General features: G+C 43.7%; 5 protein-coding genes across 10 annotated transcripts; 2 read left to right on the forward strand and 3 right to left on the reverse strand.

The window, feature by feature from the left end:
• Positions 1–1,001: 1,001 nt before the first annotated feature.
• On the reverse strand, positions 1,002–10,895 carry knl1 (kinetochore scaffold 1). 2 transcript variants are annotated; one of them, XM_029141425.3, is made up of 28 exons: positions 10,687–10,895; positions 10,106–10,140; positions 9,945–9,981; positions 9,806–9,865; positions 9,594–9,675; positions 9,458–9,513; positions 9,360–9,378; positions 9,228–9,271; positions 9,095–9,147; positions 8,337–8,961; positions 8,187–8,239; positions 4,939–7,992; positions 4,679–4,808; positions 4,521–4,579; positions 4,343–4,441; positions 4,149–4,264; positions 3,864–3,954; positions 3,587–3,703; positions 3,431–3,518; positions 3,266–3,325; positions 3,134–3,173; positions 2,944–3,048; positions 2,687–2,787; positions 2,397–2,462; positions 2,166–2,275; positions 1,952–2,073; positions 1,733–1,858; positions 1,002–1,624 (listed from the first exon to the last, which is right to left on the reverse strand). In XM_029141425.3, exons 6-28 carry the CDS (start codon positions 9,465–9,467, stop codon positions 1,528–1,530), a joined length of 5,385 nt encoding a protein of 1,794 aa, XP_028997258.1. In that variant the 5' UTR covers positions 9,468–9,513; positions 9,594–9,675; positions 9,806–9,865; positions 9,945–9,981; positions 10,106–10,140; positions 10,687–10,895; the 3' UTR covers positions 1,002–1,527. The 2 variants fall into 2 exon arrangements, with proteins under 2 accessions (XP_028997258.1, XP_028997257.1); XM_029141424.3 differs by having other exon boundaries at positions 4,939–7,995; positions 10,687–10,894.
• Positions 10,896–10,907: 12 nt separating this feature from the next.
• Positions 10,908–13,240, forward strand: knstrn (kinetochore localized astrin (SPAG5) binding protein). Of its 3 annotated transcripts, none has more exons than XM_029141434.3 (9): positions 10,945–11,052; positions 11,402–11,452; positions 11,543–11,663; positions 11,851–11,880; positions 11,959–12,055; positions 12,173–12,287; positions 12,363–12,418; positions 12,848–12,922; positions 13,016–13,240. In XM_029141434.3, exons 2-9 carry the CDS (start codon positions 11,431–11,433, stop codon positions 13,142–13,144), a joined length of 645 nt encoding a protein of 214 aa, XP_028997267.1. In that variant the 5' UTR covers positions 10,945–11,052; positions 11,402–11,430; the 3' UTR covers positions 13,145–13,240. The 3 variants fall into 3 exon arrangements, with proteins under 3 accessions (XP_055362339.1, XP_028997267.1, XP_028997266.1); XM_029141433.3 differs by having other exon boundaries at positions 10,946–11,052; positions 12,357–12,418; XM_055506364.1 differs by lacking the exon at positions 11,402–11,452 and having other exon boundaries at positions 10,908–11,052; positions 12,357–12,418.
• LOC114849725 (adhesion G-protein coupled receptor G5-like) lies at positions 12,414–20,453 on the reverse strand. 3 transcript variants are annotated; one of them, XM_041069397.2, is made up of 18 exons: positions 18,480–20,453; positions 18,282–18,350; positions 18,057–18,146; positions 17,880–17,924; positions 17,670–17,719; positions 17,513–17,542; positions 17,291–17,368; positions 16,938–17,091; positions 16,627–16,789; positions 16,239–16,373; positions 16,050–16,160; positions 15,933–15,969; positions 15,715–15,815; positions 15,460–15,581; positions 14,576–14,844; positions 14,383–14,503; positions 14,023–14,303; positions 12,414–13,686 (listed from the first exon to the last, which is right to left on the reverse strand). In XM_041069397.2, exons 5-18 carry the CDS (start codon positions 17,716–17,718, stop codon positions 13,520–13,522), a joined length of 1,818 nt encoding a protein of 605 aa, XP_040925331.1. In that variant the 5' UTR covers position 17,719; positions 17,880–17,924; positions 18,057–18,146; positions 18,282–18,350; positions 18,480–20,453; the 3' UTR covers positions 12,414–13,519. The 3 variants fall into 3 exon arrangements, with proteins under 3 accessions (XP_040925331.1, XP_028997263.1, XP_040925330.1); XM_029141430.3 differs by having other exon boundaries at positions 14,383–14,476; positions 17,670–17,798; XM_041069396.2 differs by having other exon boundaries at positions 17,670–17,798.
• Positions 20,016–21,847, forward strand: mtif3 (mitochondrial translational initiation factor 3). The gene is made up of 4 exons (XM_029140569.1): positions 20,016–20,134; positions 20,447–20,900; positions 21,039–21,190; positions 21,284–21,847. The coding sequence occupies exons 2-4, from the start codon at positions 20,450–20,452 to the stop codon at positions 21,443–21,445; spliced, it is 765 nt and encodes a 254-aa protein (XP_028996402.1). The 5' UTR covers positions 20,016–20,134; positions 20,447–20,449; the 3' UTR covers positions 21,446–21,847.
• Positions 21,831–26,908, reverse strand: heca (hdc homolog, cell cycle regulator). Its single transcript, XM_029140567.3, has 5 exons — positions 26,447–26,908; positions 23,835–24,828; positions 23,596–23,762; positions 22,405–22,559; positions 21,831–22,328 (listed from the first exon to the last, which is right to left on the reverse strand). Exons 1-5 carry the CDS (start codon positions 26,607–26,609, stop codon positions 22,164–22,166), a joined length of 1,644 nt encoding a protein of 547 aa, XP_028996400.1. The 5' UTR covers positions 26,610–26,908; the 3' UTR covers positions 21,831–22,163.
• Positions 26,909–27,187: the final 279 nt, after the last annotated feature.

Genomic DNA, 27,187 nt, shown 5'->3' on the forward strand with positions numbered 1-27,187 from the left:
CAGAGTAAGGTGAACGTGTGTCCTTTCTGTACCAGTGCTGCGTTTCAACTTCAATACAAACTGGCTCCAATTCAGTTTTCCGTTGTGCTGATGACACAGACGTGGTTACCACGGTGACATACTGCCTCTGGGCCTGGAGGTAAACGCATCGCAACAAGGTTGCTTCAGGCCAAATGTTCCATTTCACACAATTAGGCCTGAGGAGCAGCGACAACACGTTGTCATCTAACGTCATAGGGATCAAGGTGAGATGACATCTGACGCTTTGCATTTATTCGACTCGTGATGAAATACAAAGCTGATGTCGTTGACAGGAGGCAAAAAAGCTGAATAAGAAAGGGATTTATTTAACATCTGCTCACTTGACTGTGTGGCTGTAACTGAATGTAAGAGATGAATTTCTGCCTCAACTAATCACATTTGGACTCAAATTTTCCTGTGATGAATTGAAATGGATTTTAGAAGGACACAAACATTGACTCTCTATCTTACTATTTGTCAAGAAAAGAAATTACAGGAAATCAATGACAAAAGGTGAAAAAAAACACTATTTATTTTTATTGAACGGTTGTAATTTATTGACGTGTTATGAAGTAATTAACAAATCAGTTGAGCATAGAAATAATGAAAAACCTTTCCATGGCGTGATTTAGAGGACAGAGGACCTGAAGGCCGCCTGGACGCGTGTCCTCCAACAGGGTCAAAGGGGACGAGGACCCCGTCTCACCAACACTCACTGGAGGGGGGAGGGCTGGAAGGTCCGCTACGACCTTTGACCTCAGCTCTTCAGGAGTGGACGTCTCAGAAGCTGGTTTGACCTTGAAATAAATTGACCAGTGACATTTGACCTGCAGACACTGTTCATGTCAGTCATGTCGTGATTGTTGGAAGGAACAGCAAACGCATGAAAACACTCAGGAACAAACAAAAACATGTTTGTCATGACAAATACCCTTATATTATAATTTATGTCTATTTATAAAAACTTTAAGTAAACAAACTGCAGATGACAAATTATTTATTCAAATATCTGAAAGACGAAAGAAAATGATTTAGATCAATTAGCCATTTCAGTATTAAATGAAATAATATGGGATTATTTACATGTCATGTGCACAGAGCTACAACAACCAGTCAAATATGTACAAAGTCTTTAAGGCATGTCTCAAACTCAGAGCTAATGAGGTTTTAGATCTGGGTTTGTTCACAGACCTGTAAGGAAGCAGAGCACTAGAAGCTCAGTGCATGTTCACCATCTAGAGGTCAGCGTCTAAACTGCAAATTCATCACTGCACTCAAAGGAAACCATATTTGAAAAGGATTTGATTATTAATTTTGTTAGCTAAATGTTCCCTAACATCAGGTCAAACATCAACAAGGTTCAGTAATTGTATTTAACAGGTGTAGATGCATTAACAGGACAAAAATGCTATAATAAACCATTACAACACGAAAAATTACACTGTGCAAAAATCTATACAAATCGGTTATAGAAATCTTAAAGCTGGAAATGGGAATGTTTGTGCTTCAGCAGAGCAAGGTCTCGTGAATCTTTTTGACAACCTTGGTCAAAAGTTTCTTGCCAGGACTGATTGATGCCACAATCTCTTCCACTTGCTGTTTCCTGCAAAATTAAAACAGACAGATGACAGACGTCATTATTTTGAGCTAATAAAAGTCAAATCATACTCACGGCTACGCTGCACATGTAGCCAAAACCATTCATACTTACGTTGCATCTCCAAGCGTGTTTGTAAAGCTCTGCAGCTGAAGCACATAGAGTCGGTTGACCAGACAGACGGAAAAGACCACCTCAAACTTAGAGAATCTCCTGAGACTGCTGAAGACAATACACACTCTGCAGGAGGACAGGGAATGTGTCATGGTACGAGCATATGGTTTGGTTTTTAGTATCAGTGAATTGTGTACATTATAAAAATATTTTTCGTACTGAGTGTCTACGCTGCTGATGTCCAGGATATCGAGCTTCAGACTTCCCCACATTTGCAGAAGACGCAGCTCTTCCCCCAGCAGACGACAGCGGCCCACCACCAGGCTAAGATCATGGAGCAGCTGCAAAAAACAGGTGGGACACAGATGAGAGGGGTTCCTAATAAAGTGGCCAGCGAGTCTCTGATGGAGACTTGACCTTCATGGGTACAAACCTGTGGGACATGTCCATGTGTTGGATACTTGGTCACCCAGGCAGGTTGTTCCTCAATATACTGAGAGAGCAGTTTGTGAACAAGCCGAGCGTTGAACTCCGACTTTGCATCTAAAAACAAGAGTAGGTTTCAAGTCTTAATACCTTGTACCCAAATGACTTGTTGATCAGAACACCTACTTTCATGACTATTAAAAAAAAAAAAAAATTACTAATTTTGCATTCTTCTTACCATCAAGTAGAAACTTGAAGGTGATGTCTAATATTTTCTGCTCTTGCTCATTACCAGCAGTTTGTCCTTGAAAACAAGGGGAATGGAAAAGATTTAAACCACAATGTTTTGTGAATTCAAATACAGACCAGGCTCAGCACATAAAAGCACAAAATAGTTTGTGTAAGTAGCTGAAGTACTGAGGAAGCTGTGGAGGTTGGCCACACCTGCTCCATTACGAGCATCCTCCAACAAGGCTTCAAGAGCATGTGTTTAGACCAAGGGTTCAACTCGATATGAAACGAACATACCATTAGATTTCTCATAGAGCACATTCAGGTACATGGTGTCAAAGAGAAAGGTGTAGGTTGTGCAGTTGTCTCCCTTATTTCCCAGCTTCCATTCATTTATCCTGATATTAGAAACACAAACAGAGATGGCAACAGATTGGGATTCAGTGGATGCAATCCTCAATCAAAGACAAGGGTTGTAGATGTGAAGCTTGTTACAGACGATGTGCTCGGAATGGAAGGTGTTAAACCTAAAAAGCTATATCCATTTAACCCACAGGTGCAGCATCGAGATATTGTCCTCCAGTTTCTCGGCCTCAGCTTTCACCCTGTTGAGGTCATCTAACTTCTGCTTCTTCTGCATCTCCAGTTCAGACACTTGTCTGTAGCAGCAAGAGAGGAAACAGAAACATCTATAGTCCTGCTGAGTCGTCGTGGCAAAAACATACCCACTAATAAATATCTCACCGTTCACTCTCAGTCAAAGCTCCAGTGACTTTCTTCAGTTCTGTAAAATAAGTGGAAATGGTGGATTGAATCTGAATACACCACAGAAAAGCACAAGACAAATAATGACTATTTTAATCAACTCCACGTTACCTTCCTCATAAAACCTCAGACCAGGTCTGCAATCAGAGCCATTTTCAACTGCTGCAAGCTCTGAACAAACAAACAGACAAACAAGTTGTAGCAACGCATGCAGCCTGAGCTGGTCTGCTGAATCTACTCTACTTATACTACCTGCACAGTTAGCTGTTATCGTACCTGCTTCCAAGTCATGAATGCAGTCATCCAGGCTTTTTATCATTTCGTCTGCTTTCTTAATCGTTCCTCTCAAGGTCTGTTGCTCCTCCTAAAGAGCAGACAACTTAAAACCACATTCAATGCGGTAACTCAGCGTTTCTGTGTAAAGGCTCTTACCATGTTAGCCTGCAGAAGGTTTGAGTACAAGACTTCCTTCATTTCATGAGAATTAGTTTTGCTCAACTTTCTGAAGTAGTTGTTCCTCTCTTTTAGTTTTACACCAAAAAGTTTGAGCTGTGGTTCAAGCAAAGAGTGGGCGTAAGATAATACAGCAAAGACACATCAGATGGCATGAAGTCGATCCGCAACTGATGTCGTTATCGTGAAAACTTCACTGCCATTGTGCAACAATTGCAGATAATTATTTTTAAGAAAACAGATTTGCTATTAATACCTCTTCCTCTGACAGGCCTCTCATCTCTTCCCATAAGGATCTGTTGAACAGCTTCAGAGGTTTTTTCAGGTCACGGGTTCGCATATTCATCCTGCAGACAACACAAGCAGTTTTCCGTCAGGTGCAATTTTACTGTTCGAGCCAATATCATAAAACTGCATAAATAATTTGTAGATTTATTTTTTGACTTGCCTTTGGGTTGTTTTCTGACAAATATCTCATTAAATTAAAACTACAAAGTTACACAAATGTATAACACAAATATACAGTCTGACCCACACATACCTTTCCACCTTTTCTGTCAGGTTAAAGACATCCGCCTCATACACCCGCTGTTTAGGAAGGTTGATATGCCTGTCTTTCAATAAATCGAAGGGGGTCCGATCTGTATTCAACAAATCCTGAAAAATAAATCAATAAAATGCACATTACATCATTGCAAACTTTGATGAAATAATAAACTACAAGGATTAACCTACTGTTGCAGGAAAAACACTTTGTCGAGGATTATGGATGACAAAGTCTATGTTGAAGAGTTTGAAGAACTCTGACATAGTAATGGTGCCATCATCCAATTTCTATAAACAAATACAAGAAGCGATTAGACTTAGAGATTTTAAATTTCAGAGGTGTGATTTACATGTGGCAGCAGGTTACCCTCTTCACATTGTTGTCATAGTCTTCAAGCTGGGATTCAAATATACTATGTTTGAAAGCTAAGAAAAGGAAACATTTAAAAGTAATATTACAGGTTATTACGTCAAAGAAAAAATAATGACAGCAAAGGCCTTCTTTGGAAAACCATCAGAACCTACTGGATTCGAAGGTTGCTTCACGTCTGATGCTGGCTGTGTGACTGCTGTTTGAGAAATCAGCAGTCTGTGAAGTCTCGGTTGGTGCTGTAGTAACCTGACCATAATTCTTCGGCACACAAGCCTGTGCCTCCTGAAATATAAAATGACCAAAACATTTAATTAATCTCAAACAATCACATACAAGAAACTAACTATCTAGTCTATCAATATATTCCTTCACCAGATGTTTCATATTTGTGCATAAAAAGAAGGGATAATACCGTTCCAGACTGCAGCCGGTCACTGTTGTCAAAACTCGCCTCAGGGAAAGTTTTCACTCTCTTCTCATGCCCTATGTTAATTTTAGCTTCTGGCAAAGGTCTCTTTTGCACATGTGGAGCACTAATAGATTCCCATTCAAGTCCCCAGTCCTCCACAGGTTGGTCCATGTTAAGCTCCTGGGAGCTACACACTTTGTCACTGATTTGCTGAAGAGCACTTGTGTCCAGCGTTTCTGACATATCGTCACAGCTGCCGAGCTCTTCATCAAAAATATTACTCACATCATGGTCAAAGTTACTAAGGTGACTTGTAACGCTGCCAGTAATGGTCTTGATGTGTGCTCCTGAAGAATCCGCCTTCTTTGGGTCATCAGATTTGCTTCTTTGAGGGAGTTTTGGTTTAAATCCTCCAACGGACAGACGTGCCATGAGCTGCTTAGTCTTCAGGTTGAAAGGTGTAACAGCAGCTGAGGCTAGTTCTTCCTCTTCAAGACACTGAGCCTGCGTTCTGTCTTCAACATCATCTACATCCATTTCACGCTCTACAACAGGCAAGGATGTGGCTTTGTCTATGGAGGTTTTGTCCTCTTCATACTCCATCTGGGTGACAGGGACTGTGCAACTGTCCACAAAAGTACCAGGAGATTCATTTACCAAGTGGCTCAAACGTCTTATTTTTACCTGCAGATCTGTTAAATCTTTCCATCTAGAATTCTCTAAATGTGACTTGCTGTTATGCTGTTCAGCAGCACTGGGTGCACGAGCAGTCTGCAATACAAGACTACTTTGATTTGTTTTCTTGGGTGCTTCATTTGAGTGGACAGAATCTGAATAGTTCAGAATTTCCAACCCATCAGATGATGGTTCTCCGTTGCTCTGTAGCATATTAACCTCAGTTGCTATTAAGTGATCAGAAGTAGGGTACAAGTCGTGTTTTGAAGGAAGACACTGGAAGTGGTCTTCTGTGCATGCTGGTTCCAAAATGCTGTGTGTTTCCACTACAGTTTTATCCCTTCTTACATCATCAGCTAGGTAGTGTGTCAAAGCTTCATTTTCTGGTTTCTCTGTGGTGCATTGAGCAAAACCTGGGCCTTTTTTTTCAGTATTCACATTACACTGCTGTTCTTCACGCTGGTCCACGTTGGCATTTGTGTCGACACCCTCTCGAAGAAATTGTGCAAAAGCAGCTGTTGCATTTGACTTCTTATTAGTTAAAGGAAAATCCATCTTTCTGCGAGTGAATATACCGATTGGATCCTGTTCTAGATGAACTGTATCCAGCACTGGGTGGCTTTTAATATGACCAGTGTGAGCTTCTGTTACATTCATCATTGGATCAGCTGAGTCTACACTATAAGCTATCTTATCATCATTTTGGTGCGTCTTGGGAACTAAAGGAGAAGGCAAACGGTAAACTGTTTGGTGTATTTGTGGGTCAAAAACTGCAGAAATCTTGACAGTGTGAACCTGGGTCACATCCATGGCAGCGTCCAATGCAGTAAACCGAACAGTTTTCTCTCCACCAGCAGGCGATGGGTTCACATTCAGTTGTTTCGGTGGGTTGAAAGCAATGTCAAAGTTGACAGTGTGAACTTGGGTCTCATCCTTGGCAGCATTTATTGCAGAGAATCGGACAGTTTTCGCTTCACCAGCAGGTGATGGGTTCATATTTACTTGTTTCTGTGGGTTGAAAGCAGTGTCAATGTTGACAGGGTGAAATTCGGTCATATCCATGGCTGCGTCCAATGCAGAGAACTGGACAGTTTTCGCTTCACCAGCAGGTGATGGGTTCATATTTACTTGTTTCTGTGTGTTGAAAGCAGTGTCAATGTTGACAGGGTGAACTTCGGTCATATCCATGGCTGCGTCCAATGCAGAGAACTGGACAGTTTTCTCTCCACCAGCAGGTGATGGGTTCATATTTACTTGTTTCGGTGGGTTGAAAGCAGTGTCAATGTTGACAGGGTGAACTTCGGTCATATCCATGGCTGCGTCCAATGCAGAGAACTGGACAGTTTTCTCTCCACCAGCAGGTGATGGGTTCATATTTACTTGTTTCTGTGTGTTGAAAGCAGTGTCAATGTTGACAGGGTGAACTTCGGTCATATCCATGTCTGCGTCCAGTGCAGTAAACCGGACAGTTTTCTCTCCACCAGCAGGTGATGGGTTCACATTTTGTAGTTTCTTTTCGTTGAAAGAAATGTCAATGTTAACAGGATGAACTTCAGTCATATCCATGGCTGCGTCCAATGCAGAGAACCGGACTGTTTTCTCTCCACCAGCAGGTGATGGGTTCACATTTTGTAGTTTCTTTTCATTGAAAGGAATGTCAATGTTGACAGGGTGAACTTCGGTCATATCCATGGCTGCGTCCAATGCAGAGAACTGGACAGTTTTCTCTCCACCAGCAGGTGATGGGTTCACATTTTGTTGTTTCTCTTCGTTAAAAGGAATGTCAATGTTGACAGGATGAACTTCAGTCATATCCATGGCTGCGTCCAATGCAGAGAACTGGACAGTTTTCTCTCCACCAGCAGGTGATTGGTTCTTATTTAGTTGTTTCTCTGGGTTGAAAGCAGTGTCAAAGTTGACAGGGTGAACTTCGGTCATATCCATGGCTGCGTCCAATGCAGAGAACCGGACTGTTTTCTCTCCACCAGCAGGTGAAGGGTTCACATTTTGTTGTTTCTCTTCGTTAAAAGGAATGTCAATGTTGACAGGATGAACTTCAGTCATATCCATGGCTGCGTCCAATGCAGAGAACCGGACAGTTTTCTCTCCACCAGCAGGTGATTGGTTCTTATTTAGTTGTTTCTCTGGGTTGAAAGCAGTATCAAAGTTGACAGGGTGAACTTCGGTCATATCCATGGCTGCGTCCAATGCAGAGAAACGGACAGTTTTCTCTCCACCTGCAGGTGATGGGTTCACATTTTGTTGTTTCTCTTCAATGAAAGGAATGTCAATGTTGACAGTGTGAACTTCGGTCATATCCATTGCTGCATCCGTTGCAGAGAACTGGATTGTTCTCTGTCTCCAATCAGTTCCAGCCTCAGACTTCTAAAGGAGATATTGATGGGAGAAGAAAGATTTTGAATTAGCTGTATTACATCCTCAATGTTAATGACAACACATATAAACAGATATACCAACAGAAAATAAGGAGTTTCGTACAACACTTCAAATTTACTTACACGCTTTAAAAGAATGTCATAATTGACTGTAGCGTAAAGTAAATCTAATTTTCTCACCTTGTCTTTCTGATGAGAAACATGTAGAACAAAATTCTTCATGGATGTCATATCTACACAACAAAATACAAATTTAAGTTAAACTTGAAAACAAAAACTTCAACTATTTTAATATTGGAAGAATTCTATATATAAAAAGGACAATGATACCTTTGGGATCAGATGAGCTAAGTGCTTTACTACTCTGCTGCTGTTTGGATTTTATCTCAAATGTCTGGGAAATTCTTTTTTCAGAGAAGATTCTTTGTGTTGGAAAAAGACTCTGGAAAAAGTCATAATCATCAACTGAGGATGCCTGAACGCAGTCTTCAGGAACATCTCTGCTCACACCATCTTCTGGGAAGAGTGCACTTTCATAGAATGGTTGACCAGTCCTTCTGGGCAAAAATGGTTTGTCCATAACTGAAGCAGACTTTGGGAAACAAACCATGTTTTCCTTGCCCACATCATTCGTTTGCACTTTAATTTGTGTCTGTGGGGGGGCAGAGGATCTAGAGAAACTTGCAAGTAAGGTTTGAAATTCCTGATCCAAACCTGGTACTGATGAGGACTGGGTTTCCTGCTCCCTACTCAAACCCATGTTTCTGTCACTGGGCTGTGATTCTGATTCACATACACCCATAAATTCACTGCCTGCAGTTTTCATTAGTGCTCTCTCTCTGCTTGTTAAACCATCAACATTACTGGCAATGTTTACAGTGTGACTTTGGGTCATGTCCAAGAAAATGTCATCTGTAGTTTTTTCTCCATAGTCTTGCCTCATATCAAAGTTGACCTGGTAAAAAAAAGAACATATAAAAACAACATGAATGTTCACTCAGTGTTACATGATCTAATGAACATTATCAAAATGAGTATAATAATATACTCACCAAGACACTTTTGAAAGGAAATGTCTACAAGCTTACCCTATCTCTTTGTTGAGAAACGTGTAGAGGAGCGTTTAAAAGGGTGTCCATTCCTAAATTCAAAGAATCTATTTACTAATAGTCTTACTATTGAACAATTACAGCAAAGATTAAAACTGAGTTTTATTTATACCCATTATTGGCTGAATCCCATCTTCAGTAACTGGTACATGAATCCTTAATGAATTTAAAAAAGCAAATGTTAATGTGATGTGCAGTTTGATTGATAGAGACAAAGATTAAGACTGACAGACTTAGATCCTACCTGTTTGTGGCTGCAGCTGCTGTGAAATAACAGGAGAATCATTAAAAGGTTGTTTAAATCTGAAAACATCCTTTGTTTATACATGTTAAATTACATACTTGCTGGCATTAAATCTTGCAAAGGACTTCGTACTGGAGAGGTACTTTTTACATCCCTATACAGATAAAAAATGGATTGTGTTTATTAGTACGGTAGTAGGAAACCGGTCTTAACCAAACAGTTTTTCTCGCTCACTTTGAAAAAAGCAGAACATCATTGGCAGGGGCAAAACTGACTCTTCTTGATTTCTCTTTTCTACTGGTTTAGTGAATTCCACCTGTGCAAAAGAAAAAAAGAAATTTGTCACTCAATTCTACCAATGTCTTATTATATTCGAAGAATTGCTAAGTTATTAATATATAAAAATGCTTTACCACAAATCACCAAACCCTAAAGCAAACCATTACCGTGTATTCCTGTTGCTCTGACTCACAGACTATGGCTGTTTTCTGTGGCATTTTTAATATCTGAAAATATGAAATTGCAGACATGTTAAATGGGGCTGCATTCTTTCTCTGCATAAATTAGCCAATGTGTGGCACCAACCGAGGAAAGCCGTCGCCTGAAAAATCGGTTGCCCTCACTGCAATACAAAGCCAATGTTTAGCTCCATGCTTACAGTAGGTTGTTATTATCATGAATGTATGAACACTTTAATGTGCAGTTATGTGGTTTACTCTCAATACTGCATCATAATTTTCACTTACTCGTTCTTTGCTGGTTCATTTGGCTCCATCTTAAACTGTCAAAATGCAAAACATATAGTAGATTCTTCATAGCAAAACACAAACAGGCACTAAGACATTTGATTGTTCCCAGGTAAACTCATGCAGGACAAAACGAACACACAAATAGAATAAAATAACACAAAAAGTTAATGTGCATACATACTACTACTACTACAACATACTATTCAACCCCCTAAAGTTAAAACTTTGTAGAGCCAGAAACCAGACAATATGGACCAAAAGCAATCTCCACTTTATCAGGGCATTGTGTGATTACAACACAGAAGTCCACAGACGAGAAAATAGGAGAACTGTGTTCTATTAAAATCAAACGAATGTAGTTTGAATGAAATTACGTGATGTACCTTCACTTTTTAAGCATAAGAAATACATCAATGTGCAAAATAAGCTTGACTGTCTATATAGGTTAACTGTAAAATCTACATTATTATGCCACGTTACACACAAATATACATACAGCTGAAATTAATAATGTCGCTAACGTTCGTACGTAATTTAATTACCTTCCTAAGGAGATGATATATTTACACAGCACATACCTTTCAGTTTTATTTTGGCACTTGAGTCTGTTTGCGATGTCCAAAAGCCTCTATGCTAACGTCTTCGTCTTTTAAATTTAGCCGCCTCCGCGCAGGCGCAATAGGGTCCAGTTCCAGGCTATTGTTTTTGTAGTCTAATCTGTTCGTTTAAGTAAAATTAGACGAATTAAATACTGCATTCGGTAAAATATATACAACAAAAACAAATATTTGGCATTCAGAATTTGTGATTTTTAGTTTTACGTACACCGGAAATGACGTACGCGTCCCTGACGCTAGAAACAGAAGGCGGGACGCCTGTTTGAAAATTGTGTGAATTCGTTGACTGTCGATAAATAGCACATTTGTCCCTGGTCACGGTCAAAGGTGCGTATTAGTGTTGTTATTGATAACGATTGCTAATGATTGGTAATATTAGTAGGTTTCCGTCATGTTGTGAATCCGATGGTAGCAAACATAACTGGGCTTGCGTTCTCTTTTCTTTTTCTTATATGAGCAAACGGCACCAAACTATTAAAAATCTGTCAGTTTTTAGCATTTAGCTAATATTTGAAGATTGGCAAATTGGATTCACATTACATCTGTAAAATATACAAAAGCAATAGTATCAGAACTAATCTGATAAATGTCCATATTGTTGTGATACATGTTGCCATATTGATAAATGTTCTCATATGTTCATCAGCTGCTAAATCCAATTATTTTCCCATTTCAGTGACTTCGACATTGTTTTAGGATAGAGGAATGTCTTCAAAAATCCCAAGAAGTGAGCAGCAATAGCTGTTTTTGCACTTATAGTTAGTGGATAGTTCAATTAATGTGTATTTTATTTTATTCTGTCCTTTCTCTGTACAAGGTCTGCATCTACATCCCGAAAATAAAAAAAATCATAAACCAGAACCCAAAGACACAGAAACTGCAAAAATGGCCACAAAGTCAGATGCTGGCCTTAAACCTAAAAAAGAGAACATACAAAGGTAAGAAATCTTTACATATAATGAACTGCATATATAAAGTTTGAAACATGAACATATCATACAACCCAAAACAGCATATGAACAAAAAGATGCACTGTATAATGTGCTACTACCCTATTCACGAAAACATGTAAAGTCATATCCCAGTTTCTCCCTCAATTAAATAAAAGCTTTCCACTTTTGTCAGAAAAAACATCGCGCCTAAAGTTGTTAAAGGGTAAGTTGGGCATTACACAGCATGGTTTAGACACAGAACTGGAATGAGCCTGTTCCTCACAAGTTTGTGTGTGCATAGAGTCTCTGTGAGGTACAATCAGGCAGATCTGAAGGAGCAGAACCAGCACTTGACAGCTTTCAATGAGGAGCTGCAGAAAGATCTCGCAGAGACACAGGTGGGACAAGCAGTTCTCGAATCACTGTATTTGTTCAGGCAGATTTATCGGCAGTTCTGCAATATGTTTTTTTTGAGCTTACACACATTTATACTATATCAATGTGTTTCTTAACAGCAAAGAGTAAGAGACTTGGAGCTGAGATTTAGTGACCTTGAAAAGGAGAATGCAGAAGTAAAGAAGAATTTGACGGATTGTCATGTTCTACTCGTTTCTGCAAAAATAGACCCAGGTAAATAGATACTTTAAAAAAAACATAAACCCAGTTTCACTTGATAGAAATAAAAAACGATTTCGTTAGTTTTAGGAGAAAAGGTTGGAGAAGCTGCACAAGAGAACGAAGATCAAAGAAAGAAAGTTATGGTAAAAACATTTTTATTTCAGTTTGCATGCATGTTGTTTATATATTGTTATATGTTTCAGCCATGTTTCAAATGTTATACACTTCATCAACCTTAGAATCAAAACATAAGAATCTGAATTACACAAGTATCTACAACTAAAATATAGGTGGAAAACCAAACACCTATGATTTGTTCTGTACCTCGTATCCTCTTAAATCCTAAAAGTGAAGAAAGAAACTTTAACTTCCAATTTTAAAATTTACTGCGTATATTATTAATCATTCAAATGATCAAAGGTCATATCATTTAGATGGTTAAGTATGCAATCAAAAGGGAGGGAGCTCTGTTAGAAGGTTCAGCACCTGTCTGAAAGATGTAGAAAGGTTAATTTCCCCGAGAATAAAATTTAGTGCCACTCATGGAACTTTTTCACCTTTCTCTGTTTCAGAGTGTTTCCACAGACCTGCTGAATGAATTAATCGCTTTTAGCAATACTGCATCACAGCAACGTGTTCGGCTGGAGGTGAGTCAAAGCATTAATATGGTCGTATTGACGGGCGTAAATGTGATACTTGTTTCAACTCGCTTCACATTAGGTTTGTCCTCTAATGTACAGGAAATCCAAGCAGCTATGACAGATCTAACTCATACACGGGAGCTTATGATGCAAGAACGGGAAAGCTTTTCTCTAGAAGCAGCCGAATTGGAAAAGGATCTGAGGGAAGCAGAAGCTCTCCTACTCTGAACGGTTTTAGAAAACAATGTGTACATACAGAATTGATGTTAGTGCCACTAAATGCACTAAAGGTATTGTATTATTAATAAAGACTTGTTTGTGTTATATTTCTGATTTTATTACCTTTTCACTCTAAATAAGCTTTTACACACAGCAACTTCAATTACTTTAATGTGAGAAATATTGAGAACTGATAATTTCTGTATTCATTGAGAACTGACATTTATGCATAAAATTATGTTGTGTGTTGTATGTTATGGAAGTAATTTTAGAAATCCAAATCTTTAAGACTCTGAAAGTGACTAAAAATATTTAAACTAAGTTTTATTGCTAAAATGTAGTCTTAACGTGCTCCTGTCCTTTACTTTGGTCATAAAGTCTTACTCATTTCATGAGGCTTTCTGTTTTGTTGCCAAAGTTCGCGTAGGGGTTCATCACGACGTCAATGTTGGTTTGAACCGTCGCGCTGCTGCAGGTGCTGCTTTTGGTGTCACTTTTGCCACTCGCTGGTGTTTGTCTGGTGTTGTAGTAGTAGATGAACAGGAAGAAACCTGCAGTAGAGAGAAACAGTCACTGTGTAAGTGCTGCAGCTTGTGCTTATTTGACACTTACTGTTTGTAAATGAGTTTAATTTGTCATTTTACCAAAACCGATATAAATCATTGGCTTCGTGTAACTTAGAGCTGTGGTAAAATGCATCCAGGAAATATAAGAATGCCTTTATTAGTATAATATACACATTAACTGATTCACTGAGTATTACTGTGGAACAGTTCACTATGTTGTACTCTGGCTACTAAAGTGGAGCAGTGAGTGTAAATGTTGCTCATTAAATTATATAGAAATAAATTTACAAACGTCATATTCAGAACTGCTAGATAATTTACCCTGAAATGAATTGAGGACTGTGAAAATGTAGTAGGCAGGGATCTGGAGCACCCCGTAGGCGAAGAAGGCAAACCCCCACGTGAGACCCAGCAGGCAGCACAGTCCCATTATGGACATTATGCTTTTGCCCTTTTTGTTAACTTTAGATGCACCGTTGCGCCTCCTGAGACAAACGAGCCAGGACACGATGATGATGAAGGTGGTGAAGGTGAAGAGAAAGACCAGTCCATAGTAACCGATGTTGACGATGTAGTGGACGTTGACGTCCGTTATCCAGCACCTTGGGACGGAGCAACATGTCATTTCACCCACATTCTCTGCTTTATGATCCACAAGCTTCATATAGTCTGAAAACTTACATAGCCACAGGGTTTGTAGAGTTGTCAACAGCGATGAGTTGCTCACCATATTTATTAGTAGCCAGCAATGAAATCCCAATTACAGTCGGTATTACTGGAAAGCAGAGAAGATTTGAAATGTCTGATGAACCATTTAACGTGTCATTCATGTGATGGTGAACCCGCAAAGAGGAGGCGTTTGCAATGAACCCACCCCAGCTGGTGATGGAAACCTTCAGCATGTAACGATGGACTTCGATTTTGCCTCCCGTGTACAGCTGGAGGCAAAGGTGGAAGGCTTGAGCAGCGAACCAGGTGAACGTGGCCAGCATGAAGTAATGCATCAGGGCTGCCATCGCGGTGCAGCCCACAGAACTCTTCATCTGCGCCACAAAGTTGTTGATGAGGAAGGTGAAGTTGAGCAGGAACATGGCCGCCACGAGGTGGATCAGCATCCTTGTGGATTTATTGGCCTTGGTCCTCCTGTGACGACAGAGCACCAGAGACTCGTCATCTGGAACACGGATGAGCTCAGACTGGAAGAGTTTGTGCTTAGTGTGAGGTGATTGTACAGATGTTCCTGAGGTAGCGAGGGATATTTGAATATGTTATTATTTTTTTTTAAACATTTACATACTGACTGTTTGTTTTGATGTAACCAACCACCAACAATGTCAATGACGAATGTAGCGTGTGATTTGCATGAAGCGTTTTCCACAGGCCTCGAACAGTGAAGCTTCTGTTCTTCACTCTAACTTCCCTGCTGCACAGTGCTGTGCTGTTGCTGAGACACTGTCTTGACTTTGACCTGAAAGCTGAAACCCTTTCTTCACCAGTGAGGGTGGAACCACCCAGGGATCAACCCAAGGTGTTTCCTGTATTATGATGTACATCTGTATGATTATGACATCATATATAAGTGGAAATTCTATTGATCAGTTCAATTCATTTAAATTCAATTGCATTGATAAGGCACTTCCCATGTTAAGGCCTTCCATAATTATAAGGCCAACAAACACGTGATTGGTTATAAACACAAATGTTTTGGTTTAGAACATTGAACCACATCTATTCCTAAAAGTAGCAAAATGGCATTACCTCATAAGAAAGTGCATGAAGAGGACTATGCTGAGGAAAAACATGGACAAGCCACAACCCACTTGGGTGATGATAGTGAGATTGTTCAAGTCAGAACTAGAGATGGTTATATTTGGAGCAGTCTGGAAAAAGGCAGAAAACCAACACCGTAATTACTGACAGTGGTGCCAAAGCTGGAAAATATTCAATAATTAGAAATTTTGCAGCAAGGTCCAAAGAGCTAAGACAGACGTGCACAGGAAAGTGTAAACACACCATTAAGATGGCAAAGAAGGTCAAATGTGAACACTGGCATGTGATGGTGGATCCGTTTGTTATGGTCTTACATCCATCTTGAGTCCACGTTGTTTGGTTTCCTAGGACAAAGACACATCATGTGAACAAAAGTGGACAGTCTTTCGTTGACGCTTCAGTCAGTGTCACCAAGTATTTAGCGGTAGGTCTGAAATCAGTGTTAATTAGGAAATAATTACCTTGACCGTTCCATGAGTGGCAGGTTGGAATCCAGTCCTGTGAACAAGATCACAACGAGCACAAATAAGCTCCAGACTCATAGACCAAGAAATACTCCACCAAACATTGTAGCTCACGTATTCCATGTTCCGAAAAGTGATGTTTATAGGATCCGTGAGGTTGGAGATACTGGCTCCCAGTTCGAGCGCTACAACCTCGTTACCTAAGACAGTGCTGTTCAACGCGTCCTGAAGACGTGGAACAGCAGAACATTAACATGACGGCATCAGGAAGGTGGATCCGGCTCAAGGTGATGGCCTTCTTACCTTTTCCATATTGTTGAATCTCATTAAAGCTGCGAAGGACAGCGTAACGTTCAACTTGAGAGCTTTTTCAAAAGCTTCTTTGGACACGGACACAGATCTTGAGAAGCCATGCAATTTACCTTCACTATTTAAAATCTGTAGAAAAAGAAGCACAGCGTTGCAGTTTGTCAGTTTGAGATAAAAACACCCCTACAGGACTACACACACACACACACACACGCACCCACACACGCACACACACGCGCACACACGCGCACACACACGCACACACACACACACACACACACACACACACACACACACACACACACACACACACACACACACACACACACACACACACACACACACACACACACACACATTATTAAAGGGCAAAGCCACCTACAGTTATGCTGTCATTAGGGGAGGCATAACCAAAGGAGACCTCAGCTATGTCTACTGGGTCTTTGTTTGCCACTATGACTCCAGTGATTCCATCTCCTAGAGATAATGCAGCTGAAGATGAGTTCATGGAGGAGACAAGATCACCCATGTTATCCATCACTTTCCTAAAAAACATACATTTCATGAGGTCATAAAAACAGGGTGTCATATTCTTTTTTGAACACATGTCTATGCAATAGATCTAGAGCAGTGACCCCATATATAAGTGTGCTTTAAAATAATTAAATCATGAAGGATGACTTAATGACTTACACAGCGTCAGAGGCTTTGACGTTTCCATCTGGCGTAAGAGTCACCGTTACATTCACTTTAATGGATTCATCAGGTTTCTTAGCAGGATTATTACAGCTCAGGCAGGTTTGATTTGGGTTTGTAACATCGATGATGTACCTGTCATTTGTTTCAGCTGAAAGGAAGGAACATCTAGTTTAATATCAGCCATTATTATAGAGTAAAATGAGTCTGCGCTTTAGACACTTTCATTCTTTTATATTATCATATAATCTTTTTTAAATGTTAATGTAACATATCAACATATAGGTCTTTGTAGTGCACTTACTCACTGATATGAGTATCTGTACTGTATGTATCTTAAAAAGACTCACACTTATTGCAGCCCTGTTCATCATAAAGGCTGCTTTTACATATTGTCCCTGTCTGGATACATCTAACATGGCACTGCTCTGTTAACAGAAAGAAAGTCAGGAGTAAACACAGAGCCAGCAGAACGATGGAAGAGCTTCAGTTTATATTCATGTTTAACTTCAATCGCGCTTATTTTACATCCACATTTATACCCCAGACTTAACTATAGGAGACAGGCTCACCTGTTTCATTGAGGTTGTAGTCACATGATGCTAGATTTAAAAAAATAAAAATAAAAAAAGGGAAAATTAAATGTTATTGTTCACATAACATAACATATTGCTCACCACATTAGAAAATTATATGTATTTACAAATATTAAAATAAATGAAGTATTACCGTTGTATAAGTAGCTTGTTGTATTGCACTTTCCCCATAAGACGTACATACTAAAATTCAGGTTAATAAGATGTTTTGAGATGTACAGATTATTAAAATTCCACTGAGGCCGTGTATCGGTCAAGTTTTCTAGTTAATTAAAACAAACAAAGTGTTAACATTTGTATCTGTAAAATCCTTTGAGTAATTACATATATAAGTAGTACTCACTGTTAAAAGATGCGTTTCTGTTTAGAAATGTTACACAAAGATTTCCTGAGAGAAACAGCGAGAAGAGACGACAGGAGCCAGTTTAACGATACTGAATAATTGTAAGAGGAAACAGAGGTGATACATTTGTGATAATTTGTGATAAAACCACAATTAAATTGTGATGTTTTTACTTACCTGTAATATTGTAGACGTCATAGAACTTGTCACCAACCACAGCAGTTTTATTTGAGGGTAAACAGCTTTCAAATATTCCATGAACTCGGGCTAATAGTCAAATTAAAAACATTTCACACAGTATCAGCACACATTATCATATGTGTAGATACATTTTATGGGGGATACTTAGGGACCTTGTTGAACAGAATCAGACATGAATGCTCTGAAATTGATCGTACTTACAAATAGGTGACATCCATAGAAGTCCCAGCAACAAAACCCAAGCGATGCAGCGTCTGCGTGTCATGTTCTCTGGATGATACGGTTAAAGAAGTGAAATCGATTCACTGCTACACCAGATAAATAGTCACAATGCTCTGAAGTAAAGAATAATGACACAAAACAAGAAGTATTTTGCATATTTAACATTCCAGTTCATACCTTTCTTTGGTTGAAGCAAAGTCAAGCGCCGAACAGTTACACTAAACTAACTCTGTTGGACCTGTGGATTATAATGTCAAACACACTTTGCGTAGCTCGCACAGCAAAAATTTGTCTTGCAAATTTACATTCCTGAAAAAGGCACAAGAAATAAATACTAATGAGGCTCTTCTATGCAAACTATAACTATAATACCACCATGCATGGATGAACATCCACAGGTGATGTAAGAGTGTCAGGGTCGATGGTGGATCTCATAAAAAGCCAGTTGTTTTTATAAGGCCTAGAGGGAAAAATAAAAAACATACAAACCTGCAGACAAAAGTCAGTTGTTCATCAGTTAAAGACAAATGTAAAAAGACAGAAAAAACTAAAACCTAAAATCAATCACTTCTCAAATGAACTATGAAGGTGTAATAAGCTTTCATTATAAAGTCTGTAAACTCTGTAGTGTCACTTGCCAGCTCACATTTGTTTACCATAAAATAAAAAAAAGAGAGAAAGGTTACAATTTGCATTTGAGTTACCAAAATGCGTCCTACCCATACGGAATGCTGTGTCACACACACAATACAGATTTAGTTCAGTTTAGATGTAAACAGGATTGTTTCTATCTTTCTGCAAATGTAAAGAAATGTCTTCATGTTAGTGAGTGAATATTATGTTTTATCGCACGTTTTGCAAGATATAAAATGAATTTTTAAAACAATAGGTCTATGAATATGAAACTACCTCCCACAGTTAGTATCAGTAATAACTATCGATACGTTATACCTGTGTTATTTCCAGCAGCTAAGGCTGCAAAGTTCCACTTTTCTTTGCGCCAGCTGATGAGATCTACTGGCTTTATTTATAGCAGCCATTGAAAAGCATGAGCAGGAAAGTTGTTTCCAGTGAAATGTTCCCACATCTGAATACATGCTCCTTTTAGAGCCGTCAGTCAGACTGTTCCAGCTTATAGCTTAAAGAAAACAGGATATTTTTTCCTTTTCCTTTAATTAATCTACCCACTTCCTTTAAAGTGCCTGCATGTTTTAATATAAAGGAGCAGGTGTGATTGTAGTTTTGGATACATTTTTTTCCAAAACTTCAACTGCAGAGACACAAAGGCACAGTCAGTTAGCTTAGCTTAGCATAAAGCCTGGAGAACCCAGCCTGTCATCTGGATCCAACTATTATTATTAGCTGCTAATGTAGCTAATGAGCTAGCTATGTCAGCTAACATTGCTAGCTCTTTTTCCCGCGTGTTAAACAACAATAATGTCACTCAGGGTGGTTCTAAAGGTTTCCAAGTGTTTTTACTGTTTGTTTTGCATGATGAGATGCAAACATAAAAATTTGTGTGTAGAGGGAAGCATGAGAAGAAAGGCTCACTGGAAGCTCTGTGCATCACTATTTAAATAGCATTTCTTTACCATATGGCAGTCAAAGCGAAGGCTAATACAAACCACACATAAAACATTAAGGCAAAAAAAACATTTTCATTCCTAGTTTTCATTTTTGTTAGTGACTTGCTCGTCGTGTCCGCTAGAGGGCAGCACGGCGGCGCAGTGCGGCGAAAGTGAGGCAGAGTCAGAGAAGAAGCGCATGGCGGAAGTCGCTGCAGATCAGTCACCCCTGCAGTTGACAGCATGAAAACACGACGGTGACCTGGAGTGAGTACAGCGCACCATTAAATATATCACGTCTGTTCGCTTAGGGGTTCGGTTGGTTTAATGGAAGACTTAGAACCTGAAATAGAAACAAGCGTCCGACAGTTAAACATGAAGTCAACGGGGTGTCTGCTGAGCAGTGACATCAAACCTGTTGTTTTGGAAAAATGTGTGTGCTGTTTAATCAAACCATTTAATCTAAGGCGTCCAGTGGTGGTGCTAATGATACAGACTGTCCTAGACAATTGGTGACACTCTGTTCAGTTCAAATTGGACCTACGTTATTGTCCACCCTTGTCTTTGTTCTGTCCATAGAACATGTCTTCAGGTTGTGTGAGGTGGGTGCTTGTCCACACGCTGCGGGCCGTCAGTGGCAGTTCTCCCGCCTGCAGAACACCAGCCGCGGGGTTTCTCAAGTACCGTGAAAGCACCCACATTCCCGGTTCCCTGAGACGGTCCCCGTTCTGCACAGCAGTAGACGACACAGAACAGGCTCCTGCACCCAAGAAAAGGAAGGATCCTCGAGCTCATGCCACAATCAGCAGCGTTGGCCGCAAGATCCATCACCGCCTCATACAGGTGATCAGTGAGACGGGGGACGACCTGGGCGCCATGCATCGCGCACATGTGATCAAAATCATGGACGAGCAGGGACTTAAATTGGTGCTGCTCAGTGAAGACAAGGATCCTCCAGTCTACCAGCTGATGAGCGGCAAAAAAATCCACGAAGAGCAGCTGAAACTGCGGGAGAAACAGAAGCCAAAAGCAGGTATGTGATGTGCATTCACATCCCAGCTCCAACATCTGCACCACCATCTTAAAACAAGCACTTCTCTGACTGCAAACATTCAGTTTAGATTTAAGATGGTGCATTTCTATCACTGAGTCTGGTAGGTTTCTTTCCCAGCTACTGTGCAGGTGAAGGAACTCACCTTCTCATCTGGCATCGCGTCTCACGACATCACCACCAAGCTGAATCAGGTGGAGAACTGGCTGCAGAAGAAGCACCACGTTAGGATCACGCTGCGATCAGGACGAGGAGGAGCTGCAGTCAACCTGGTGAGGGCAAGCGCGTGGAACCTGTTTTCCACCCGCATTAATAATGCTGACTAAGAGATTTATCGTCAAGTATTAAGGGCTTTCTTTCCACAGGACACAACCCTGGAGCAGATAGTGCAGCAGATGGAAGTAATGGTGGGATTCGTTTCCAGGCCAAAAGTCGTACGTGACGGTAGAGCAGCCATGTGCGTCCTCAGACCTCCTTCAGCCAAGGAGCTGTCAGAGAAGAAGAAGAGCGAGACGACGGAGCCGTGATCTGAGAATTCAGAGGCCTCATCACAGCCGTGATGACGCGGACACAATCCTTTGACTGTAGGTGGAGGTTTGTGAATCAGGTTCTGTTTGATTTGGAGGGTATCATCCTTTAGGTCTGTAGGAGAATCAGGTCCATAAATGAGGAGTCAAGGACAGTATTTGTGAGCAGGATTATTAACTTGAGTACTCGTCATGTGAAATTGACGCGTTCTTACCGTAACATGTGCAGATTATTGTTGTATTGTTATGTGGAACCAGGCAGCATCACAGTGATGATGACCCTGACATCGTCGCGTACAAGCCTTGATCCGGCCTTGATTCACACAAACAAACTTGTCCTTTTTTTTGATTGCACCGGGTTTCACTCAGAAATAAAAGCGCTGTGTGTGTTTCTCTGCTTTATTCAAGGTTCATTTTTATGTTTTTGGTAAAAAATAAAAGCAAATTTGGCAAACAGATACATTCACTTGTCACAGATAGACGTGCTTCAGGTCCACACGTCATCAACACCGTTCTGTAACCGCAGAGATACTGTCCTGGACCACTGGATTGTTTACCTAGAGTCACACATTTCCCTGTACATACAAAACAGACCGGCGCAGAGAGAACGCAAAGACGTAAAATCACCTTAAGGCCCAAAAAATAAAATCTGTCCTAGATTGTGTTAGAAAAACATGAGAACAAAAGCAGCTTAACTAGCGCACATGAACAACATTTGTCAATAAGCCTCAAGGACTTTGTAGGAGGAGAAGGGTTTAACAAAGTGATAGTCCAGGTTGCCGCAGTGAGGGCACTGCTGGACGTTGCTGTACTCTGAGAAATACTGCATCCCCACTCGGACGTCCACCACCGGCTTCCCGCAGTGCTTACAGTTGAGCCGCGCCTGAGGACAGAAAGGCGGCGGTGGTTACGGGGACGGGGACACGTGAGCGCGCGCGCGCGCTGGCGGCTGCTTGTACCTGACAACACGGCGACGCGGCCAGGATGTCGTAGGTGTACATGGTGCCCAGCTGGTGCCAGCTGCCGTCCCAGCGCGACTTGCACTTGATGCAGACGATCTTGTGGACGCCCTCGAGGCAGTCGACGCAGATGGCGTACAGGTGCATGAGCCTGCCTGTGAGGAGAAGCAGAGGCGCTTAACGGGCGGCGCCGCGGACGCGCAGCTCGGACCGGAGCCCGGTCACCAGCGACTGCTTGAATCATGGTCACACGAGAATGTGCCGTTACTCGTCTGTGGTGCGGCTTTAGGGCGACAGCGTGACGCTGGGTGTGGATCAGAAACGTGCAGCAGGTGTCTCCTGCGCCGGGCGTTTCCGGCTGCGACCCAATAATCCAATAATATGATGCATATCGACGGCGCCGAGCGGCCGATCAAAGAGGCTCCACGCTGCCCTGCGCTGATTCACATTCATGCTGGACTGTAGAAGCCAGATCAAAAGCTTTCATGTCCGCGTTTTGGTGGTTTAATCGCTTCTAAAGAGTCTTTACAGAAGTGAAACCTGACTCAGCTGGCTTCAAATACCGTTATTGGGAGTTATTTATTAGTCGCTTTGGCTGCGAACCACAGAGCAAAGTGCAACACAATCGCATCATGTGTTTGTGTTTGTGTTTGCGCCGGACGCTGACGGTCAAAAGCAACGCGAGAGAAGGAAGCTGTGACTCCATCGTGTGCTGGAGCAGAACCAGCCTCAGTGAGAGCTCCTCCTCAGCAGACGCAGCCCATGAAGCTTCAGCCTCGGCGCCGCCGCCTCACCCTCACCCACACCCTCACCCTCACCCACACCCACAGCCTCATCCGCCCCCACACCCTCACCCACACCCTCACCCGCACCCTCACCCGCACCCACACCCTCACCCTCACCCACACCCTCACCCACACCCTCACCCGCACCCTCACCCACACCCTCACCCTCACCCGCCCCCACACCCTCACCCGCACCCACACCCTCACCCTCACCCTCACCCGCACCCTCACCCACACCCTCACCCGCCCCCACACCCACAGCCTCACCCACACCCTCACCCACACCCGCACCCACACCCTCATCCGCCCCCACACCCTCACCCGCCCCCACACCCTCACCCACACCCTCACCCACACCCTCACCCTCACCCACACCCTCACCCGCCCCCACACCTGCCGCTCTGACCTTGCAGGTGGCAGGGCACGTCGTACTCGATCTCGTCGTGCCGCGAGGGGCTGAGGAACAGGGTCCCGTCCACCAGGGGGAACTGCTCGAACACGGGCAGCGCGCGGTGGCACAGGGCGCAGTTGACCACGTTCCTCTGGCTGGCGCTGAGGGCCGACAGGATGAACCTGCAGGAGGAGGCAGGCGTTAGCGACCGAGCGACCCGAACCCGACCCGGACCAGGCTCCGCGCAGACCCACCTGCGCAGCTCCTCCCCCTGCCCGGCCTGGGCGTCGTCCTCCATGCGCACGTGGTAGGTGTTGAGCTTGTGTCGAGGGATGTGCGTGAGGAGCTCCGAGAGGTCCAGCCTCCGCAGGAACTGCACCGGGTGGGGGTGGGCGTCCAGGCCGGCCGAGCTGAGCCGGTGGTGGAGCGGGAGCGCGAAGGACAGCGGCAGCGGCAGAACCGAGGCGGGGTCCAGGTGGGGCCCCCCCCCCGCTCCCCGGCCCAGAGCCCCCCCCACCAGCAGGTGCTTCCTCGGCGGGTCCATGTGGACGGCGGATTTGAGGAACTCCCCCAGCTGACGGGACCCCCGCAGCGCTGCCCCCCCGGCCCCCGGCCCGAGGCCGGAGGTGGGGGAGAAGGAGAAGCCCGAGGGGGGAGACTGTCCGGGGGAGTCGCACGGGGACTTCGGAGGGAAGGGCCCCCCTGCTGTGGCCCCTCTCTCTGCAGAGCTGTGCCGCTCCACTGACGGCCTGCGAGGTAGGTCCTGACTGGAAGCTCTGTGGGGCACCTTCACCCCCCCACACGCCCCCGCTGCCGCTTTGCTCCTCTTCGGGTCGTCGTAGAACCCGTCCGGGGGCCCGGCGCCCGGCCCGCTCGCCCCCAGCCTCCCCGCGCTGCGCTCTGACGGCTTCTTCTTGCGCTCGTCCTGCATGCGCTTCACCTGGTACCAGTCGGTGTCCTTCTTCAGGTGGCCCTGGCCACAGCGGCAGGAGCAGAACCGGAAGGCCAGGTCGTAGCCCTTCTTGGTCCACATGTTCTGCCGGCACTGCTTCTCGTTCCAGGAGCGCGCGCGGCCGATGCAGTTGAACTGCATGAGGATGGAGCTCTCCCACTCGTAGAAGCACTGCAGATGCATCCAGTTGCCGTGAGGGCAGAGCTCGTTGTTGCACAGGACGCGCTGGTAGTCGTCCTTCTCCAGGTCGATGGCCCGGCTCAGGCTGCAGCTGAGAGGGGTGGCGCACTGGACCTCTGCAGAACCAGAGACACAGGGAAACAGGGAACCGTTCAATATTGAATCAGTTGCAGACTTTAAGTGATCAGTGAAGCTGCTTTACTACAGGAGTGTATTTGCAGGAGGTTTCGCTGTGTCGGTACAGCTGGACCGGGCCGGTACCGGGACCAGCGTTTCCAGCACCGCTGAGTCCAGAGAGACCGGACGGTGCGCTGCTTTGGCCACAGCGTGCAGGTTCATCAGACCCACAGCAAACGGACCACAGCGACATCAGCGTTCCCGTGGACGCGCGAGGTCGTCTGCATGAGTTTAGGAACTTCAACCGGGCCGTCGGAGTCTGGGAGCGGCTCTATTTAAGCCCTGCCAGTAGTCAGGTCTGGATGTGAGTCAAACCCACGTGGGCCAACACTCGACCAGCAGCATCTCATGATAAAACACTGGTTGTAGGTGGGGGCAGCTTCCTTCCTCGGACGGTGCAATGTTGGAGTCTCTCTCTGTCTCTCTCTCTGTCTCTCTCTCTGTCTCTCTCTCTCTCTGTCTCTCTCTCTCTGTCTCTCTCTCTCTCCCTCTGTCTCTCTCTCTCTGTCTCTCTCTCTCTGTCTCTCTCTCTCTCCCTCTCTCTCTCTCTCTGTTTCTGTCTCTCTCTCTCTCTGTCTCTCTCTCTCTGTCTCTCTCTCTCTCTGTCTCTCTCTCTCTGTCTCTCTCTCTCTCTCCCAGGTCAATCCTCAGCAGCAGAACATATCAAGCAGTTTAAGGACTTAATCATGTTTTCACTGTATCATCAGAAGAAGCAGAAACTCAGGAATAAACAATGCACGGCGTAAACAGATGCTTCAATGTTTCTGGTTCTTCTGTGATATTATTTTAGGAGGTGGGACGGTTTTCTTAAACCCAAACTTCTAACCCACATTGTTGAAGGCGCAGGAGCGCAGGGGCCAAACAGGGGAAACCTTTTGTAGCTATTTTAAGTCTTGCACGGGATGGAGCTGAAGTTGAGCGCGCAGACGCGCGGTGTCAGTATTCATAGAGGGGCCACGACTAGAACACTGGACCCGGTTCGCTCCAGCTGAGGCCCGCACGCCACATTTAACGTCCAGCGACGCAACGGCGTTCCGATACAGTAAGTGCTGTTGTGTCATCAGGACTCGGGTTACGTTTCATACGTGGGGAATCACTGTCGATCCCCTTTTGCCAAGAGGAGACCGAGAGGCGAGGTTTAAACGTATAAACGTGCCATTTCCTGCTTATCAGCTGATAATAAATCCCGTACCCGTCGCTCTGATTCTAGCTCAACTTGTTCAGTTCACAAATCACTGTACGGAAATAACGCAAGCCAAGGTCTGAGCAGAGTTCGGCACCAGCTGCGTGCGACCAAAACAAGCCGCTCCATTCATACGAGGCCTCTAGTCGTGATCGAGCGGCGCCGCCTGCGCCGGGGCGCGTTCGGACGCCTCCAATGGTCAACAAAGTTTGGCACCGTGACGCGTGCGCGCGGAAAGGGACGCGGCGGGAGCGCCGCGCGGGCGGCGTCGCTCGCGGCGCACGCATGTCCCCGCCGCAGCCCGGACCGAGCTTCGCCTGCAGGAAGGCGGCATCACCAAACGTGACTGCATCTGCGTCCGTTTCCTCTCTTACCGCTCGAGCGCTCGCTCCTGGGCGCAGCCGCTGCCGCCGCGGCCGCGGCCGCGGCCCCGGCCGCGCCTCCTGTTGCGGCCGCGCAGGCTCCATTTTCCTGCTCATCTCCGCTACTGTTCGTGCGTCTGCTTTTCTTTCCCTTGTTGTTCTTCTGGTTGGGCATTTTACAGCACTCGTGTTGCCACTGTTATTGTCGACCTCTATCAGCGGCTGCTACCAGCGCGGTCTGACATTTCTGTGGACTCCATTTCTGCAGTGGACTCTTGGTGTTTCTGCAGTGATTTCTCTCTGTGTTGCTGCTTTTGGTCTCTTCGTGGACGACAGCTTGTATTTTGTGCAGCTCGCGCAGCAGCGCTTTTAAGGAATAAGCTGCTATAACCTTTAAGAGCGAAGGCGTGTCCGTTTCTTGTTTTGATTCCTGCTCTGCTGTTTTCTTCCACCCCCTGACGTCACTGGACACCGCCCCCCATTGGCCGTCAGCGACTCGTGGTGCGTTCACGAGCGACGTGAAAGCTCAGACTTTCCATTTTTAAGTTTCGCGGAATATGAGCAACAACGCGAGGCCGGTGAGGTTTGGACATGTATAAAAACATAGAAAAGAATGCTTGCTAAACAAACTGGGACACAAGACTGGGGAGAACAGCTGATTTGCTTTAGAAACTGAATCCTCTACTGCGTTTTAATCTCCATATATATGCAAACCAATACATAAACACACAGTCATTAGTAAGTTTAAATATT

Source organism: Betta splendens, chromosome 24 (assembly GCF_900634795.4).
Source record: "Betta splendens chromosome 24, fBetSpl5.4, whole genome shotgun sequence".
Taxonomy (NCBI): domain Eukaryota; kingdom Metazoa; phylum Chordata; class Actinopteri; order Anabantiformes; family Osphronemidae; genus Betta; species Betta splendens.

What these genes read in the sequence shown, in the direction of transcription:
- knl1 (XM_029141424.3), bottom strand. An exon ending in TTTCTCATCAGAAAGACAAG is followed by an intron (nt 7,996 to 8,186) that starts GTGAGAAAATTA and finishes TATCTCCTTTAG; the next exon opens with AAGTCTGAGGCTGGAACTGA. An exon ending in CATTCATGACTTGGAAGCAG is followed by an intron (nt 3,326 to 3,430) that starts GTACGATAACAG and finishes TTGTTTGTTCAG; the next exon opens with AGCTTGCAGCAGTTGAAAAT.
- LOC114849725 (XM_041069396.2), bottom strand. Translation starts at nt 18,345, where the DNA reads ATGACACGCAGACGCTGCATCGCTTGGGTTTTGTTGCTGGGACTTCTA. An exon ending in CTTTTCGGAACATGGAATAC is followed by an intron (nt 15,970 to 16,049) that starts GTGAGCTACAAT and finishes TCTTGTTCACAG; the next exon opens with GACTGGATTCCAACCTGCCA. An exon ending in GGTTTCCATCACCAGCTGGG is followed by an intron (nt 14,504 to 14,575) that starts GTGGGTTCATTG and finishes ATGGTTCATCAG; the next exon opens with ACATTTCAAATCTTCTCTGC.
- heca (XM_029140567.3), bottom strand. Translation starts at nt 26,609, where the DNA reads ATGCCCAACCAGAAGAACAACAAGGGAAAGAAAAGCAGACGCACGAAC. An exon ending in CAGGGGGAGGAGCTGCGCAG is followed by an intron (nt 23,763 to 23,834) that starts GTGGGTCTGCGC and finishes CTCCTCCTGCAG; the next exon opens with GTTCATCCTGTCGGCCCTCA. An exon ending in CCGCGTCGCCGTGTTGTCAG is followed by an intron (nt 22,329 to 22,404) that starts GTACAAGCAGCC and finishes TTCTGTCCTCAG; the next exon opens with GCGCGGCTCAACTGTAAGCA.
- mtif3 (XM_029140569.1), top strand. Translation starts at nt 20,450, where the DNA reads ATGTCTTCAGGTTGTGTGAGGTGGGTGCTTGTCCACACGCTGCGGGCC. An exon ending in GAAACAGAAGCCAAAAGCAG is followed by an intron (nt 20,901 to 21,038) that starts GTATGTGATGTG and finishes TTTCTTTCCCAG; the next exon opens with CTACTGTGCAGGTGAAGGAA. An exon ending in GAGGAGCTGCAGTCAACCTG is followed by an intron (nt 21,191 to 21,283) that starts GTGAGGGCAAGC and finishes TTCTTTCCACAG; the next exon opens with GACACAACCCTGGAGCAGAT.
- knstrn (XM_029141433.3), top strand. Translation starts at nt 11,431, where the DNA reads ATGTCTTCAAAAATCCCAAGAA. An exon ending in GCGCCTAAAGTTGTTAAAGG is followed by an intron (nt 11,881 to 11,958) that starts GTAAGTTGGGCA and finishes GTGTGTGCATAG; the next exon opens with AGTCTCTGTGAGGTACAATC. An exon ending in ATCAAAGAAAGAAAGTTATG is followed by an intron (nt 12,419 to 12,847) that starts GTAAAAACATTT and finishes TCTCTGTTTCAG; the next exon opens with AGTGTTTCCACAGACCTGCT.